Raw genomic sequence first — 16141 nt, forward strand, 5'->3', positions numbered from 1 at the left:
TTTAACGGCCCGTAGGACTACGGTCTTGGCAGTTAATGTGTTAACGTGTATACCTTTTTGGTGTGTAATTTTTTTTGTCTAATAAAGTTCTAAGGACCAAAATGACGTAAAGATTATGCAGATTAAGTTCTAGACACTCTGCCCGACGTCCTTTTTTTGCACTTGGGTATAGTGGTCAAAAAGCAAGATAATTACTTTACCATTATCATCTGCTTAAATCCAAATAAATTCCACACTGATTGTTTGCTCAATGTAAGGGTCTTTTAGTGTGGTACCTAAAACTTTTAACTTATTTTAGTTTGTTCAGGCTAGTAGCCATCAAGATTCAGCAGATATATTAACTTTATTTAAGACATAGAGTACTAAAGCCTGAGTACTAAAGCCTGACGTCAATTCCATGACCTCTCTGGGAGTCTTTTCCCCATTCGAAATCCCAACAGTATAAAACGACTAAATATCATAAACGTCACAGAGCCATCTCCCCGACAGAATCGCAGACTAAATGTTTTCATTTTTGGAACTCAACACAGAGAGAGTTAAAAGATGTTTAATGAGATAAACACAACTGCGACCCATGGAGTGTGGGTCTGACGTCAGGATTATCAACAGGCGGGCATTGGATAAGTTGATTTAATGTCATAAAAATAAAACGCCATCTAACATCTGTGGACCGGTTATGAATAACATCCCCATTTGAAATCTATTCAGTTCTCCTGAATCAAACAAGCTTGTCTGGTACAAGTGAGCCAATTGGATTGGCTATATACAATTTATATATGGCGTTTGATGGCAATAAAGGTTACCCTGGACCATGCCCATTGACTTCAATCATGAAAGGCATGTGGATCTTGTTGGCTCTATTTTTATAGTGGGCCATACAAAGTGATCATTGCTCATGAAGTCACTTGACTGTGTGTATTGCATGAACTGCACCTAAACCCCAACTACCTGTATGCAATTCACCAGAGGGATATGCAGTGGAAATGCCAAAACAGTATTTTTCCCAGTGTAATTACAAGAGATATATTTAACACAACAAGATGGATCATTTGTTTTGTCTTTGTTGTTACACTAAAGGTTATGATTTTATTCGGCAATGTGTTTATATTTTAAGACTAATTGCTATAAGAATCAACTATACTTTTTTAGTTTATTTATTATTTCTTTTGTTTTTATCATGATAAATGATGTCTTGGCTTGAATATGCAGAATCGGCCAAAGAATGTATGTTCATGAACAAGTGAAAATATGTCCCACTCTTTATCACATTCTTAAAAGTCATATATTTATTTGTAGCTTGTAATGAACACTTTGGTATTTTTGCAAATGTTCTACACTATGTTGTAAATGGTGACAATGCCTTAATCTGGTGAATGTGATTCTGAACACTTGCTGAACATATGGAAATTGACGGTGTTTAAGTCTTAAATATAAGGTATTTGAGGATGTTGAAGTCATAAAATATACCACTCAAGTGTTACGCTATTTGTACAACCTATTGTACACTTTGCACATACTCTTATTTACTTGCAGTCTTTTCCCAGTATGCAGTTGCGTACATACTCTTATTTACTTGCAGTCTTTTCCCCATTCATCTTCCAACTTAATTTTTTTCCATTCCATTAGCTTTTCTTCCATTTATTCACTCTTTTCTCCCTTCACTTCATTTCGTTCAGTCTGTTTCAAGTTTCCAATGCTGCACCCGCTGATTGGCTGATTCCCGGCAGTGGGGAATGTGACGATTGGCCTGCTTTGGTCATAATGATTTTGTCATGTTGCATTTGCAATGGCTGCACAGTTCCACCTCCCTTCCACCTAATACCACATTAACCCGTCATTGAGATGGCATGGCCTGTAAAGTGGCATGTTGTAACTCAGTTGTCATGTACAGTACATCTGACTTATTTGGTGAGATTTTCATCACAGCGGTTGGTTTGTCAGTGTCGTCCCCAGCACGCATGCTAACCCCACTAACTGTGATGCTGCGCTCCTCCCTAACACGTAAGCAAACATGAATATGATCGTCAGCCCTCCCATTTTTCTCAGGCCCATCTGACAGTATCATTTGTATCCACGTGTCTGTGGTCTGTCTGTGGTTTTCGTGTCTTTCAGAAGGAGGCCTTGCCCCCTCAGAGCCCCTTTCCAGATCCCTCTCATGCACCTCGTAGACTTTTCTCAGGAGATCATCAGTCTTTCCCTCCGAGTATTATGTTTGGCTGTACTGTATATTTTTGTAGTTGTGTTCATAATTATAAGTAAGTCTTCAAATCGCCTGCCTATCTTGTTTTGTTTTTCACAGTGAAATAAACTATAAATTTGCCTATAAATTACCGCTTCCTCATTTGTTACAAATTAACTGCATTTGCCAGTTATTGCCTAGTATATCGTAGTTATCTGTTTCTATTAGTGGTCGTTCGGAAACTTTGTTACAACCTAACTTCATCAATAGCACTTAACAGAAACCACTTCCCATAAGGCAAATCCCTTCTCTACTTATGTGCTAAGTTGGACTAACATTACCCACACCTATAGTTTTCACAACCACAGCTCTTGTTTACTTAACAATGTATGTACGCTTCCTGCCACCTCATTCAAAGCTGACATTTTTGAGGACTTGGACACAGCTTTTGGGGTTATCTAGCTTACTTTGGAATAGTATAGCTTAAAGTATTGTCCCAAATATGTATTGCTCACTTCAACTCCCCCAAAAAGCCATAACATGACCTCCAAAGCCACATCTCAACTCAACCTGAGTCAGATTGTATTCCATCAAACTAAACTGACACGAATCAAGTCTGAAATGACGAATGTGACCAAATGATCCAGTGACTTTTAATCAAACTGAACTGAATTGAAGTGAATCATGCACCAGTTTCTCCTGCCAGTCATCTGTTGGACACTCTGTTGGTCTGTGGGTCTCTTCTATCCTTGCTCCTGATCTATTACTGTATTTTCTGCATTATATGGTAGAGACTACCGGTACTTTCAATTTTCACTTGATGCGAGAGTGTCCCCAGCATCCACTAGCATTAGAGGCAGCAATTTTCTGTCCCAACTTGCTTGACCTGAGTTGAGTTAAATTGTGGACATAAAATGGCATAAGTGGAAGGATCCTATCCTCTTCCTTTAAACCTGATGAGCACACAGATCTTTGCATGTCTACGGACACTCATTCAGATACTTTCCTGTCAATTCTTTGCAAGTGTACTTGAACCAAATGGAATTATCTTTGGAATGATTCTGTACAATATTGCCTACGTTGTACTGTGAGTATTGAACCATGAACATAATGTATGTTTTGTCATCTTATGCAGGGCTTGTTTTTATAGGGTATATTTGTTGAACGTAACACCGATTTAAATGGCATATATTTCCATCAATGTGCACGCTACTTTCTTGCCTTAGAAAAACAGCAAGTGCATGTTTTGATTTTCAGTAGCTGAAGCCATTTACCTTTTTTCTTTTTTACCTGTGTATTTTTTTTTCTTGTGTATGACTAGTGAGGATATCTTCTTGTGTATGACTAGTGAGGATATCTATGTTTGAATAATATGTAATGTCTGAGTGGATTTTAATTCATAGTAATTTAGAGAGCACAGTACAGAAAATGTGTAGGGTACCACATTTATTTTTAAAGAGATAATAACGATTCCCAATGAGTGCCCTTTTATTTGAGCTACTTAAAGGTAGGGTAAGTGATATTTTTGGGTTAAAACAAAAAGTATTTTGTTAAAAGGTTAAAACACTATATTCTGATAGTAATCATTACTATAGAGTGTTTGTTCAGTAACAGGAGTCTCCCCGTCTCTCCAGCTCTTTAATAAACAGAAAATACATTTTCTGGTAGGTGTCAAAATCTCAGCCAATCAGGAGAAAGTACCCATTTTTAAGCTTCATTTTTATAGTGTTCCTGTTCAAAATTTGCCTGCTCATTTCTTAGTGTCATCACTTCCAATTTCACTTGTTTAATCTATATCCTGATTGAGTTCTCTGTCCTGATTGGATAAAATTGGAAATTAAACTGAAACTGAAACGAAAATGCATTTTCTGTTTTATAAAGAGCTGGAGAGACATGGAGACGCCCTATATGGACAGGACACTCTATAGTAACGAGCACTATCAGAACATAGACCCATTTTGCAATTATTTGAATAATTGCAAATCACTTACCCTACCTTTTAAATGTTACTTTTATTTAATTCGAATTTAGATACATTATGATACAGGCTTTAATCTAGTTTTGCTTACAGGTGGAGAGATCAGATCACATGCTATGGCAGGGAAAGTCGGGGTAGCCCAGAAACAAGTCCTACCGATCAGTTTGGTACCACAGATAACGGAGAAGGCTTTGAACCCATCCTGTGGGACAGAACCAACACCACAGGACACCACAGGAGCCAATGGCCATGCCAAAGGTCAGTGCTTGCCCTGTGTGTGTGTGTGTGTGCTGTCTGTGTGTGACTCCCCTTCCTCCACTTAGGTCTGGGAGATCAGGGTGCGGCGCACATAGCTGTTCTCCCACACTTAGCTGAATATTTGTTTTGGCATGTCGGCAGTGAATGTTCCTCTGGGCTGAACATTCTGTCCACACACACACACACACACTCTGCTACAGTATATGTGCATTAGTGACAGTGTGGTGCCCCCTCCTGTTTGGTTATAGATCCTAAAAGAATAATGAATCTAAAGATAATTGCTAAACCTCCTTTTATGATGTTCTCCATAATCTCTACCTGCAGATCATGTTAAGTTGGACAAAAACGGTCGATGGAAGAGGAAAATCCAAGCGAGTGAGTACCTCGATCTTGCTTTGCTTCTGAGTTGCTTGTTCTTCATGTCTGTCTGTCCTGGAACCTCACTCTGTCTGTGACTGGTCGGTTTCTACAGAGAACAGACTGTGGTTTTTAGTCACTTCTACTCTATTGCTTTCAGTAGAATCGTATACGGTCTAATCTGTTCCCTGTATGCAGTACTGTCATATGGGCTTTGATAATCATTCATGCTAGGTTGATTTGGAGGTGGCCCGCAGTGGGTTGCAGGCCTCATCTTCCAAAGGTTCTGTGTATCAAATGTGTAGCCTGCTAATTTTCTTTGCCCAAAATCGGGAAACCAGGTTGAACATTATTAACACAACACATTAAGTGGTTTAGACAGCACACAATGCAGATAACCACCAATGACCCAGAAGTGGATCTGGTAATGAGTGTTATCATCAGTCTATAAGCTGGTGGCAATGGGAGGTTTCTTATAATTGACAGTTTTTATTTGTCTATTTATACGTTTTTTGTCTCTTTCTTATTGTCTCTTGTTTGTAAAATATGTTGCTTCTGGAAAATCAATAAATTACATATAAAAAAGACTAATCCGTTTTTAGGTCAGAGCTATGTAGCTAAAGTCAATACATAAACCCCTGTTTCAATACAGTGTGTAAAACACTAGAGGGCAGTAATGTTTTAATAAATCTATCACTCCTCCTAATGTGGATGTTACCATGTTTTTTTAGATTAAGGAGCTGCTCATTGACAGAATATTGACAATTTATCATTTACAAGATGTGTGGATAATGTATGTGTGATTGGCAATAGCAATTATGCCCAACACATTTTTTTTTTTTCAGAGTGTGGTTATGCGATATTCCTCGTCAGGAACTTTGAACTTAGTTGTGTATCTTATTTTATATATAGAAATGACACCATTATCATACAGTGTGTCCTGTCCTCTGTTGTGCAGCCTTTCCGCTGTTCTTTGTGAAGCATTTCCAGAGAAGCACAGTGGACAAAGACGAGACGGAGACGATCCCTGAAGTTCTCTCTGAATTTGAAGACGTCCAAACTGTATGTAGAATGGAGTCCACTCTGATGCTGCGTTCACGCTGGCAGATACAAAAGATACAAAGCTACACAGCATCTGTCGCTTAGTTTGTAGCTTTGTATCTGAAGTTGAAGCCAGCTCAAGCTGCTCAATTTATTTGTAGCTTTTGTCGCAGCTACAAATGTTGGATGTATCTTCATGTCGCTGGCTTGACACGGCATGAATTTATTGTTTACACACAACTTGTATATCTCTTATTAGTGTGGTTGCCCTAACAGGGCAACCAGACTATAGTAATCCTCACACTTTATTATTATTCAAGATAAACAATATTTCAAACCGCATCACAGCCCACAGTTTATTTTTCCCAATTTAGTGCCATATGTCAAAATGACCGGCTTCACCGGGAATCGTGTGCTTGTATTTTGCTAAGAGATTGGTTGCATAGTTTTATTGATATTGATTTATAAGTGCATTAAATTTCCCCATCCACTTTAATGAAAAAGTGAAAAAACTCAAATTCAAGTATTTTTTTCTCAGAAACCGTAAGAGCTAGCTAGTTACCAGATTTGGAGGGGAGGTTCATAATTTAGTCCGAAAATTATTACACTAATCGGCCACATGGTGGCGCTATAACAGCCCCCTTTACGTTTTGGCCTATAACTCTTGAACCGTAGGTCGTAAAATCAAAATGTCTTCTCCCCTGGATTCCTTGGGTCACGACGCATCTCCCCATAAAGGCCACGCCCATTTGCGTCAGGATAGATTTTCCGCCATTTTGAATTTTCTTCAAAACACACTTTTAGCTCCTCCTCCCATATATTTTGTCCAAATTTCACAAAAGTCGGTACACATGATCTCTGGACCCATGCAATAATCTGGACCGAAACAGAATTTTGATAGTCCATACCGTTCGTCCGTAAATGGCTTCCAAAGTTAGCGGGAGGGGCCCGTTTTACAAAAAAGCCCACAAATCACGAACAAAACGTCCAGTCAATCCCAAATTTGAATCACATGTCAAGTGTGGTTTACTCAACAAATCTCCAAAAGAATTTCCACTTTGATCCATAGGGGGCGCCACAAATGCTAAAAATGTAACCGTTTGATGCAAAAACCTTATTTTGGGGGGATCAATCCTCTCAAAATGAAACGCAAGTGATCTCAGGAGTTACGTGACAATGTAATTGGCACAGCCTCCGACGGTATTCCTCCCAGTGTATTTCTCGTGTCCCGGCGGCAGCGACCCGCGACTAGCGTCGGTGCAACCACACTCTGCAATTGCCCTGAATTGCGACGCGTCTAGTTGAACAAACAGTATTATAAATGATTTGGTCTTTAAAGGCAAGAGGAGTCGGAAGTTGTGGAGATTTTTTTACTTTTTGTAATTCTTATTTGGTCACACTATCAATGGTACGTACATATTACCGTTGCTGCATAAATTGTCTTTGTTTCAGGACTCCCATGGCAGTTCCAAGGAGGTGAAATGTGAGAAACACTCCATCCTTGTAGAAGATGTCCCAAAGAGACGCCTGACGATATCTGCCTCTGAGAAAGAGAAGCTTCTAGACTGGAATCTGCCACTTACACCGCGGGAGGAGACTCCAGCACAGTTGCACACTGACAACAAAACCGCAAAACAACCCAAAGACCAGGTTGGAATGACATTACTGAGTTAAACTGAACATTGTAAATTGCAATATTACGCACATGATGGGCGGGATTAGCAAAAACATACAGTAAGACAAGTACTTATATAATTACTTACAAGTTCTTACTAGTGCTTTTCTGTTTTCCTTTCATGAGCTCCCTTGTTCTACCTTCAACAATGCTCACTGGGCCACTAGAGCTGCCAACTCTCACGCATTTAGTGTGAGACATATGCAAATGCCCGGGCTCACACACACTCATACAACACCTATTTCTCATGCTGTGAAACCTCAAATCCAAAAACGTTCCACCTAATTAATCTAGTTATGTCTTCCCACAGAGATGTCAGAGATAGCAGAGATTTAGGATTAGGATACATGAGGTGGTGATAGTATCTACATGTCATAACATGTCCCGTGATCTGCACATTTGTTTGTTTTCTCTAGTTAGCTGTGAGAAAAGAATCTCACATTTTCACTGTCTCACTATTTGAAAAAACTAATCGGATATATGTATTTTTAGTCAGCTTCACAGATGTTCAATAGATATCCTGTTATCACTAGAACTGTCCTTTCACAGTCTCTAGCCTTTAGTCTAAACCTCGGTATTAACCCTGAGGGCCTCAACATATGATTATTTTCATCAAGATGTTTATTATTTTTTTGAATAATTTATTAATCTATGATAAATTAAGTGTAAATGCTTTTAACACATTATCTGAACGCAAGCAGACATCTAAAAACTTCTTAATGTTTACCCAGCAGTTAAACTTTACATTTTCTAACCGCTGTCATTGTTCCATATCTCACATGGCCAGAGTGATGTGATCTTGATAGCGTTTTGCCCATCCTGTGCTGTTTTATCAGGTACAAGCAGAGACTGGGGCAGAGAAACCTCAGGCGAACTTGAGCCACGATCAGGAGCCAACTCCAAGCCAAATCCCAGCCTCGCCCACCACAACCTTCCAGCTCATAACCAGCTTCCTAAAGAGGTCATTTGGCACAGCCAATCCCGCCACCAGCTCAGAAGTAACCATGTGAGTAGGACATAGTTATCGCCACAAGCGCATTAAATAATGTACAAAAATACAACGTACAACTGTGTAACTTGTAAATATAAAAAAGAGTGATGGAGGTACAAACTCAAAGCTTCTCCTCACCTTTTGTAATATTGCTGACAAGTAACGTTCTTACCCTATTGACCAGGAGAACCAAACCTAATGGCCCCCACAAACAGAGGCCCATGTCCGAGGGAGCGTTCAGCTTCAGTTCCCGGTTTGACACGGGGCTCACAGAGCCATCCATAGAGGAAGAGCCTCAGGGTCACACTCTGCTGGCCTCTGTGGGTGCAGATCTCCGGGAGTCTGGCCAGGACCTAGCCTCTATACTGCAACAGGTGTCGCTGGCTGGTCGGAGAGGCTCTGAGGGGGTGTTCTCTAATAGCGAGGCCTGCCTGCCCCGCAGGAGGGTCAACTTCTTCTCATCCCTGCGGCTGAGGAAGAGGGAGGTGTCAGAAAAAGGAGAGAAGGAGGATCAGAAGGAAATCAGGACCATCCTAACCAATCTCAGAAACAAAGGTACAGCAATTTTATCAAGAGATTCCGTTTCAAAACTTGTAATTGAAGTTACACTGCATGCACTACAAAATCCAGAGTGTTAATTTAGTTCAGAGAGGAAATAATTGACCCGTTATGGATTTTTCAGGGAAGAACCTTTTGCACGATGTGATGGGTACATTCAGTCATTCAAATGCTACTTCACACATCACCATCTACTACTTCTGATTCCACTTTGTATGTCAACCTTATTTGGGCTATTTGAACTGTTTCCCAATCTAGCCTCCAGTCAGCAGAGTCTGGATCTGCAGTCGTCCTCCAGTGATGAAGAAGATGGTCATCCACCAACCAATCACAAGGTTAGGACAGATGGACCACATTCATGACAGGCACAGGTGCAGGGAGGACTTAAATATTAAACTGTGTTTGTGTGTGTGCGTGTTTCTGTACGGTCTAGTCCCAGGTATCTTCTCAGAGACAGAAGAGGAAGCTGGAGAAGACAGTAGCCCAGCAGGCCAAAAGAGGACAACTGAAGAGGCTCCATAAAGCTCAGGTATCAATGAAGTTTTGAATGATCCTTGTTGTTTGTTCAATTTGTAATGGGTCCACCCGCTTGAATTAGTTAGACTGATCCTCAAACGCCATCCTAGAACGCATCCTCTCCCTGCCCATTTTAATAGCCTCAATTGGCTCAAAGTTGAGGAAAGAGTCACTCAAATTGAAATATGTATGGTTCACAGGATTACAGACAATGCTGCACCTAAGTAGTTCTATAATTACTTTTGGAAGATTGCAGTTCAGTACATAGTCACTCATCTAGAAGAAGCTCCAACAACTTTGTTCCTTGTCGATTCAAAAGCTCTATGGGCCAAAGTTAATTCTTGTACTCTGCAGCAGTTGCATGGAATGGTCTACCTACAAGCATGGCTAGCTTTAAGTCCTTGCTAAAGAGCTGGCTCACAGTCTCAGAAACTACATATTCGTCTACAATGTCACACAAAAGTAGCAAAGATAGCCGATCTACAAGCTCACAACCATCCTAGAACATTATTTTTTGAAAAAGTGGCTTTATAATCCAAAACGCTGCTCCCAGGCTTGTGACAGGCACCAAGCTAAGAGAGCACATCTCACCGGTCCTTGTCTCTCCATTGGCTCCCAGTGAAGCATATACTGTAGTGACATTTTAGATTATTCAGTTTGTGTTCAAAGCCCTTAACAGTCTTGCACCTGCTTATATTGTATTTTAGACCAATCCTCCAGCTCCAGGTCACTCAGACAGTCAGTTGTATTTGAGGACTCCACGGTCCAACACAGTAAAGACGGGCGGCTGTGCCTTTGCTGTGTTGGCACCAAAGTTTTGGAACAAACTCCCCTTGAGCATCAAATCTGCCCCCACCTTAGGGACTTTTAAAAGCAAGGTTCACTTGTTGGTTTGTTTTGTTTTTGTGGGTTGTATGTGTTTATATAGTTTCTACTCCCTCCTATTGTGACTGACTGGTAATGTGACTGAGTTTCTTGTTGTCCTAGTCTAGTCTTCTTTATCCTCTCCTATGTTTTTCTCTTTCTTTGGGCTGCGCCCCGAGCCAGTGTAATTATAGGGGCGCACTACAAATACCGACCCTATGCCTGTGGGTCTTTATAAATATTGAACCAATGAAAGGTATAAACAAGAGCTTGTGACTAAATAACTACATTGGATCCATTGGAACACAGGTTATTTTTTCCATTTCCTGAAAATTAAGTTTTGGACCCGAACCTGATGGAAATAAAGTATATACTATACTGTATCATGTTGTGATTTTCACTGTCTAGACGATCCAAAGACAACTGGAGGAGGTGGGGGAGAAGCAGAGGGACCTCGAGGAGAGAGGAGTGGCTATAGAAAAGATGCTCAGAGGAGAAACTGGTACTGTACCCCACACACACACACACACACACACACAGAGAGGGAAATGCATAGCGAAGTTTAGTGTATAACTATTGTTAACCAGAGAGCATATACTGCATGTTCCTAACCAGAGGTCATACTGCATGTTCCTTACTAGATCCTTAAGAGAGAATGCAATACCTTTTTCAGTTCTGGTTAATTGATTCAACTGAGACAGTCAAAGGCTGCTCTCTGAAAGAGGAGAATGAAACGTCTTTATCTGCTCAAAAGTAAATGGTCTTGTTAGTCATAAAGCTGAAGTAAAGCAGACTAGACAGCAGATTCTCTCTGCCTCTCCTTTTAGAATGACTTGAGACCTTTAGTGTAAAATGCACCTTTGCTTTTATACAGGTGAATATTTCTCTCCGTTTCTCCTATCTCACCATAACCGTGTTACCTCTCCTTACATGCATATTCTCATAATCCTATATTCCTTTCAACACTTTGAATGCGCTGTTGTCTTTTTACCCCTTCTACCCCCCTCTCTCTTCATCCATCCTTCCCTGCCTGCTTCCCACTCTGTCTTTACCGTCTTTCTTCCCCTCTGTTCTTGCTCTTTCCCCCACTTGACTCTTCCCTGCCTACCTCGTTCCTTTTCTCTTTCCATCAATAATCTCTCTCTCTCTCTCTCTCTCTCTCTCTCTCTCTCTCCCCCCCCCCCCCCTTTCCATCGTTATCCCTACCTCCCAGATGAGTCCCAATCAGATGACAATGAGGAGGCCCAGCTCTACCAGTCCTGGTTTAAATTGGTACTCCAGAAGAACAGACTTGCCCGCTATGAATCTGAGCTTGTGATTTTGTAAGTAGCATTGCAAACATTTTTGGCAGTAGTGATGATGATGCTGATGATGATAATAATCCAAAAACCCTTAAACCCTGTTTTAGTGCACAAGAGCTGGAACTGGAAGACACACAAAGCCAGCTGCAGCAGGACTTACGACGTAGGATGGCTGTAGAAGGTAGGAGATGAACACATAATGCACACCCACGGTTTAATAAACACACACAATAAAACACGTGTACGCTTCTTTAGTCCACTGCCTAGTTCAGACCGAATATTTGGGACTAGATAGAACTGTTAAAAACGATACAATAAAAAAAACCACATTGATATCTTATCGGAAACTACTGTCAGATCTTTCCTGTTTGCTTTTGTTCCCATACACGGCAGGATCACACCTGTATGTTGTTTATATCCCATAGCCCGGAGGGACTGTATTTAAATTGCTGATTGGCTGTCTACAATATAATATAAAAAAAGCAAAATATATGCAACATAATGCTAAATGGGTACAGGAGGAGAGACCGTTGTGCTCTCAGGTGCTGTTGTTTTCACATCAAGGAAGTAAGGGACCAGTCGAAATTTACATAAGGGGGGGCATGGAGGAAAATAGGGGAGGGTCATGCCTTTCTAATTTTGGTCCAAGGGAGGGTCAGCTAATTTTACTTTGAATCCAAGGGAGGGTCATGCAATTTTGAATTGATAAAATAGTCCGTTTTTTATATACCTTTTTAGTACAGCAGAACAGTGGTCAATGACCCCTCTCCATTTCAAAGGATACAAAGAATTCAAATCAAGTAACACCTTGTCTATTTAGAATCAATGACGGTCGTTAACAAGCCATCAACGCACAGCGAGTGTGAACGACCCAGTCAAATCTATTCAGCGTCTTAACAATGGTGGTTGAACAATTAAGCAAAACTTCAACAGGCGTTATTGGAGAGATGCATTATAAATAGGCCTACTATAACTGGATATTCATAATCATTTGAAGTAATTCTGTGCATGTGATTAATGTGGATCTATATGGACAGTTGTGTATAGATGCCTAGCTCCACAAGTAAAACCAGAAGCATCAGGTCATAATTGATAGCCTAATTTGTTTTATGTAGGCAACAGTGTAGTTGTAGTCACTGTAGTTGATAATTAAAAGGGCAGAGTGACAAAAGTTTTAAACTACTGGTTACCAAATATTCAACTTTCTTCAATCTGACCATGTAAGATGAGAACACTATCCATTCTGCTACCACTACTACAGATACACTGTGCATTTAGCAAGACTGACTACACTACAGCAATGTTCTAATCAATGTGGAAAGCAAAACATTGGACATATCAGTTTTAAATGTCATGTTGTATTTGATGGGGAGGGTTAGGGGTGTCAAGAATTTCACAATATGATACATGATGTTGATATGATATATTATTAATGTTCTTTTCTCATGTATCATCAACATTGGCCATCATCTTATAAATAACGTTATAAAGCAAGTTAGAAACAATTACAAAGTGCTTTGTACACACAAATAAATACATTTGTGCAAGCTTAATGGAGAAGTGAAGTTCTCACTAACTATAAACCCATTGTTTCAGAGGACAGATAGACACTAATATAACAAATATAATATAATATAAGACTGCATAACTATAAATTCCACAAACCTCATATTTTTGTCATCTGGACTTTACCAACCAAGTGCAGCCTAGTTATTTCCAACAGCTAAAAAAAATCTATAATACCAGATACAGTATAATACAATCTTAGATGTAGGCCTATTTGAGAGTGCAGATGCATGTCACATTAACGAGCGTCAACGAGCATCAGCTGACACACAACACCTCCCCTCTGCAGTGCTTTAAACTGAAAGTGACTGACTGGAGTCTGTTTCATTTCTCTCCAAAATACCTTGAATATGATGGAGGACATGATTAATAATTACTATCATTATGATAAGCTTTACATTTCATATCATACAGTAAAAACTCCTAACTTTCACCGGCAAAAAAAAAGATTTTTTTTATTTTATTAAAAAAACAATTAAAAAAATATTACGATACAGTATGACATCATGACAATACCTATCATCACATTTTAATACCACGATAGGCTATATCGTGACACAATATATCGTGACACTTCTAGGCGGGGAGGGTTACTCTTTTTTTTGTAATCACTTGGGGAGGGTCATTGACTTATTTTTTTTGTCAAAGGGAGGGTCATGGCATTTTAGATCAGGGCACATACATTTCCTCCATGCCCCCCCTTATGTAAATTTCGACTGGTCCCTAAGTTGACATGACGTGAAAAGTATTCGTCGCTTTGATGTGGACTGTACAGTTTTAGAGTTTTTGAAACCACTGCTCGTGGGGTTCTGTTGCAAGTGGTTGCAAGTTTCAACACAGCTTGTCGCCAATCTTTGGTCTGAACTAGGCTTTAGTTTCTCTAAGATACAGATTTGTACTCTTCCTGTCCCTGTGTCTTCAAAAAAATCTTATTCTCTTTTTCCTTCCCATCTTTCCAGACACAATAAAGAGTGCCTCAGAGCTTCAAGAGGAGCAGGAGATCCTGACCAAGATCATGAAAACAGTGGAGAGAAGAGACACACTGGTCTCCGAGTTAGACGAGCAGAGGTTGAAGGAGAGAGCCGAGGACAAGGACCTAGACAGCCTAGTGTTCTCCAAGGGCTACGAATTCCATTGGGCCCAGGAGGGGGGCAGCTCCTGGGATCTGGTAGATCTTGGAATCTGAGAGTGACCGATGGACACATTGATGAAGGGGACTTGGGGGATATGTTTGTCATTTGTTCTGTTGAAATGTGTATGTTGTATAAAATGTATTCAAATAGAATTTGATCACAAAAAAAGTTAAGTGGGGTTTGCGATTCACAAGCAAGGGTGAGAAAGCAATGTGTGATAAAATCAAAAATTTAAAAGACATGGTGAAAATTTCACATTTTAAAAAATAGTAAAAAAATACCTAAAATGTTTAGGCATAAGGGGTAAGGTGGCAAGCAAGATAAAGCCCAAAGTCTGCACACTGGAGTAAAGGGCTCCCAGTCAAAGCTTTATTCTTAACGTTTCAACTGTGCCTCATTCTTCGGAATGAGGCACAAACAACACTTTTGTAAGTAACTCCTCAGTCTGTGACTAATATGGTTTCATTTCAACTGTGATTGTTTTCATGTTTTTGATTTACTAATTTCTTGAACTATGGGCTGAGAGGCCCAAGTGTGACACTGATGGGTCTCCATATGTGAATAGTTTAACAGAGATCTTGGATCAAAGACAAGAAACTTTAGTTCTCATTTAAAGGTCCCAGACTAAGAACCCCATGAGTAATTTTTATTAATGTGAGAATGGACTAGTTATAAATGCAAAATATGTAATGTCTAATAAATTATATGTTCAGCATGTGTTTTACTGTTATGTATGTTTGGGTTTGCTGACAATGTTGCAAATGTAATTTCTTTAATAATAAAAACTTAACTGAAAACTGATTGTGTATTGGACTTTGGTTGAGTCTTCTTTTAATCACCCATTAGAATGAACAGCCGGCAGGTCTTTCCATTTAATAAACCATGGCAATACCTATTAAGAAAGACAGCCTGGTGTGTCATTTCTCAGGCTCCTGCAGATTCATCCAGTAAGCTTAATTGTAACTAGCTTGGTTATTTTTGGTAAGCAACACTGTTGTACTAATGAGGCTTAGATATTCTGTAGATCAGTGGTTCTCAAAGTGGGGTCCTGGGACCTCCATGGGTCTTTGAGGGGCTTAACCCTATATACTGTACATCAGGGGCCAGTTGCACCACCTCCCACTAAGTTCAAACTTAGCCTAGTTATAGCTTAAATGGCTTTTAAAAAAGCCATTTAACCCATTTAGCCGGGAAAGTATCTGTCATTTTTAGATTTCTTTGGCTATTCAAAAATGGCAGATCTACAAGCTCATAGCACGGCACTCTATGAGCTTGTATATCTGCTATTTTTGAATAGCCAAAGAAATCTAAAATGACAGATACTTTCCCGGATTGAATGTGTTTAAACTATAACTAGGCTAAGTTTGAACTTAGTGTGAGGTGGTGCAACTGGCCCCAGTTCTGCAGCAGAACTGATGAGTTGTGAGTGTGTAGATACTTTAGTTCTCATTTAAAGGTCCCACATTCTCACATTAATAAAAATTACTCATGGGGTTCTTAGTCTGGGACCTTTAAATGAGAACTAAAGTATCTACACACTCACAACTCAACGAGTTTCAAATAGCAGAACTTCTGCTATTTGAAACTCGTTGAGTTGTGAGTGTGTAGATCTGCTATTTTTTCTTAAAGGGACACATTTTCTCAATGGTGGTCCCTGGCACAAAACCTTTTCAAATGGCGGTCCATGGTCCTGGAACAAAATATTTTGAGATAGGGGTTAGGCG

The 16141-nt window shown here is 39.8% G+C and overlaps 1 protein-coding gene across 2 annotated transcripts in view; it reads left to right on the forward strand.

The window, feature by feature from the left end:
* Positions 1 to 15205, forward strand: part of mical2b (microtubule associated monooxygenase, calponin and LIM domain containing 2b) — a 62437-nt gene extending 47232 nt beyond the window's left edge. Inside the window, exons 20-31 of one of the 2 annotated variants that reach the window (XM_080437616.1) lie at positions 4251 to 4415; positions 4740 to 4790; positions 5731 to 5834; positions 7266 to 7463; positions 8325 to 8494; positions 8664 to 9034; positions 9296 to 9372; positions 9471 to 9566; positions 10826 to 10919; positions 11631 to 11739; positions 11826 to 11899; positions 14244 to 15205. In XM_080437616.1, the coding sequence (XP_080293742.1) occupies positions 4251 to 4415; positions 4740 to 4790; positions 5731 to 5834; positions 7266 to 7463; positions 8325 to 8494; positions 8664 to 9034; positions 9296 to 9372; positions 9471 to 9566; positions 10826 to 10919; positions 11631 to 11739; positions 11826 to 11899; positions 14244 to 14470 (1736 nt within the window). In that variant the 3' untranslated portion in view covers positions 14471 to 15205. Of the gene's footprint in view, positions 1 to 2112; positions 3670 to 4250; positions 4416 to 4739; positions 4791 to 5730; positions 5835 to 7265; positions 7464 to 8324; positions 8495 to 8663; positions 9035 to 9295; positions 9373 to 9470; positions 9567 to 10825; positions 10920 to 11630; positions 11740 to 11825; positions 11900 to 14243 lie in introns of those variants that run through there. The other variant, XM_080437617.1, reaches the window with a different exon arrangement.
* Positions 15206 to 16141: the final 936 nt, after the last annotated feature.

The sequence above is a fragment of the Gymnoscopelus braueri genome (genome assembly GCF_963280865.1).
Source record: "Gymnoscopelus braueri genome assembly, chromosome: 9".
NCBI lineage: Eukaryota > Metazoa > Chordata > Actinopteri > Myctophiformes > Myctophidae > Gymnoscopelus > Gymnoscopelus braueri.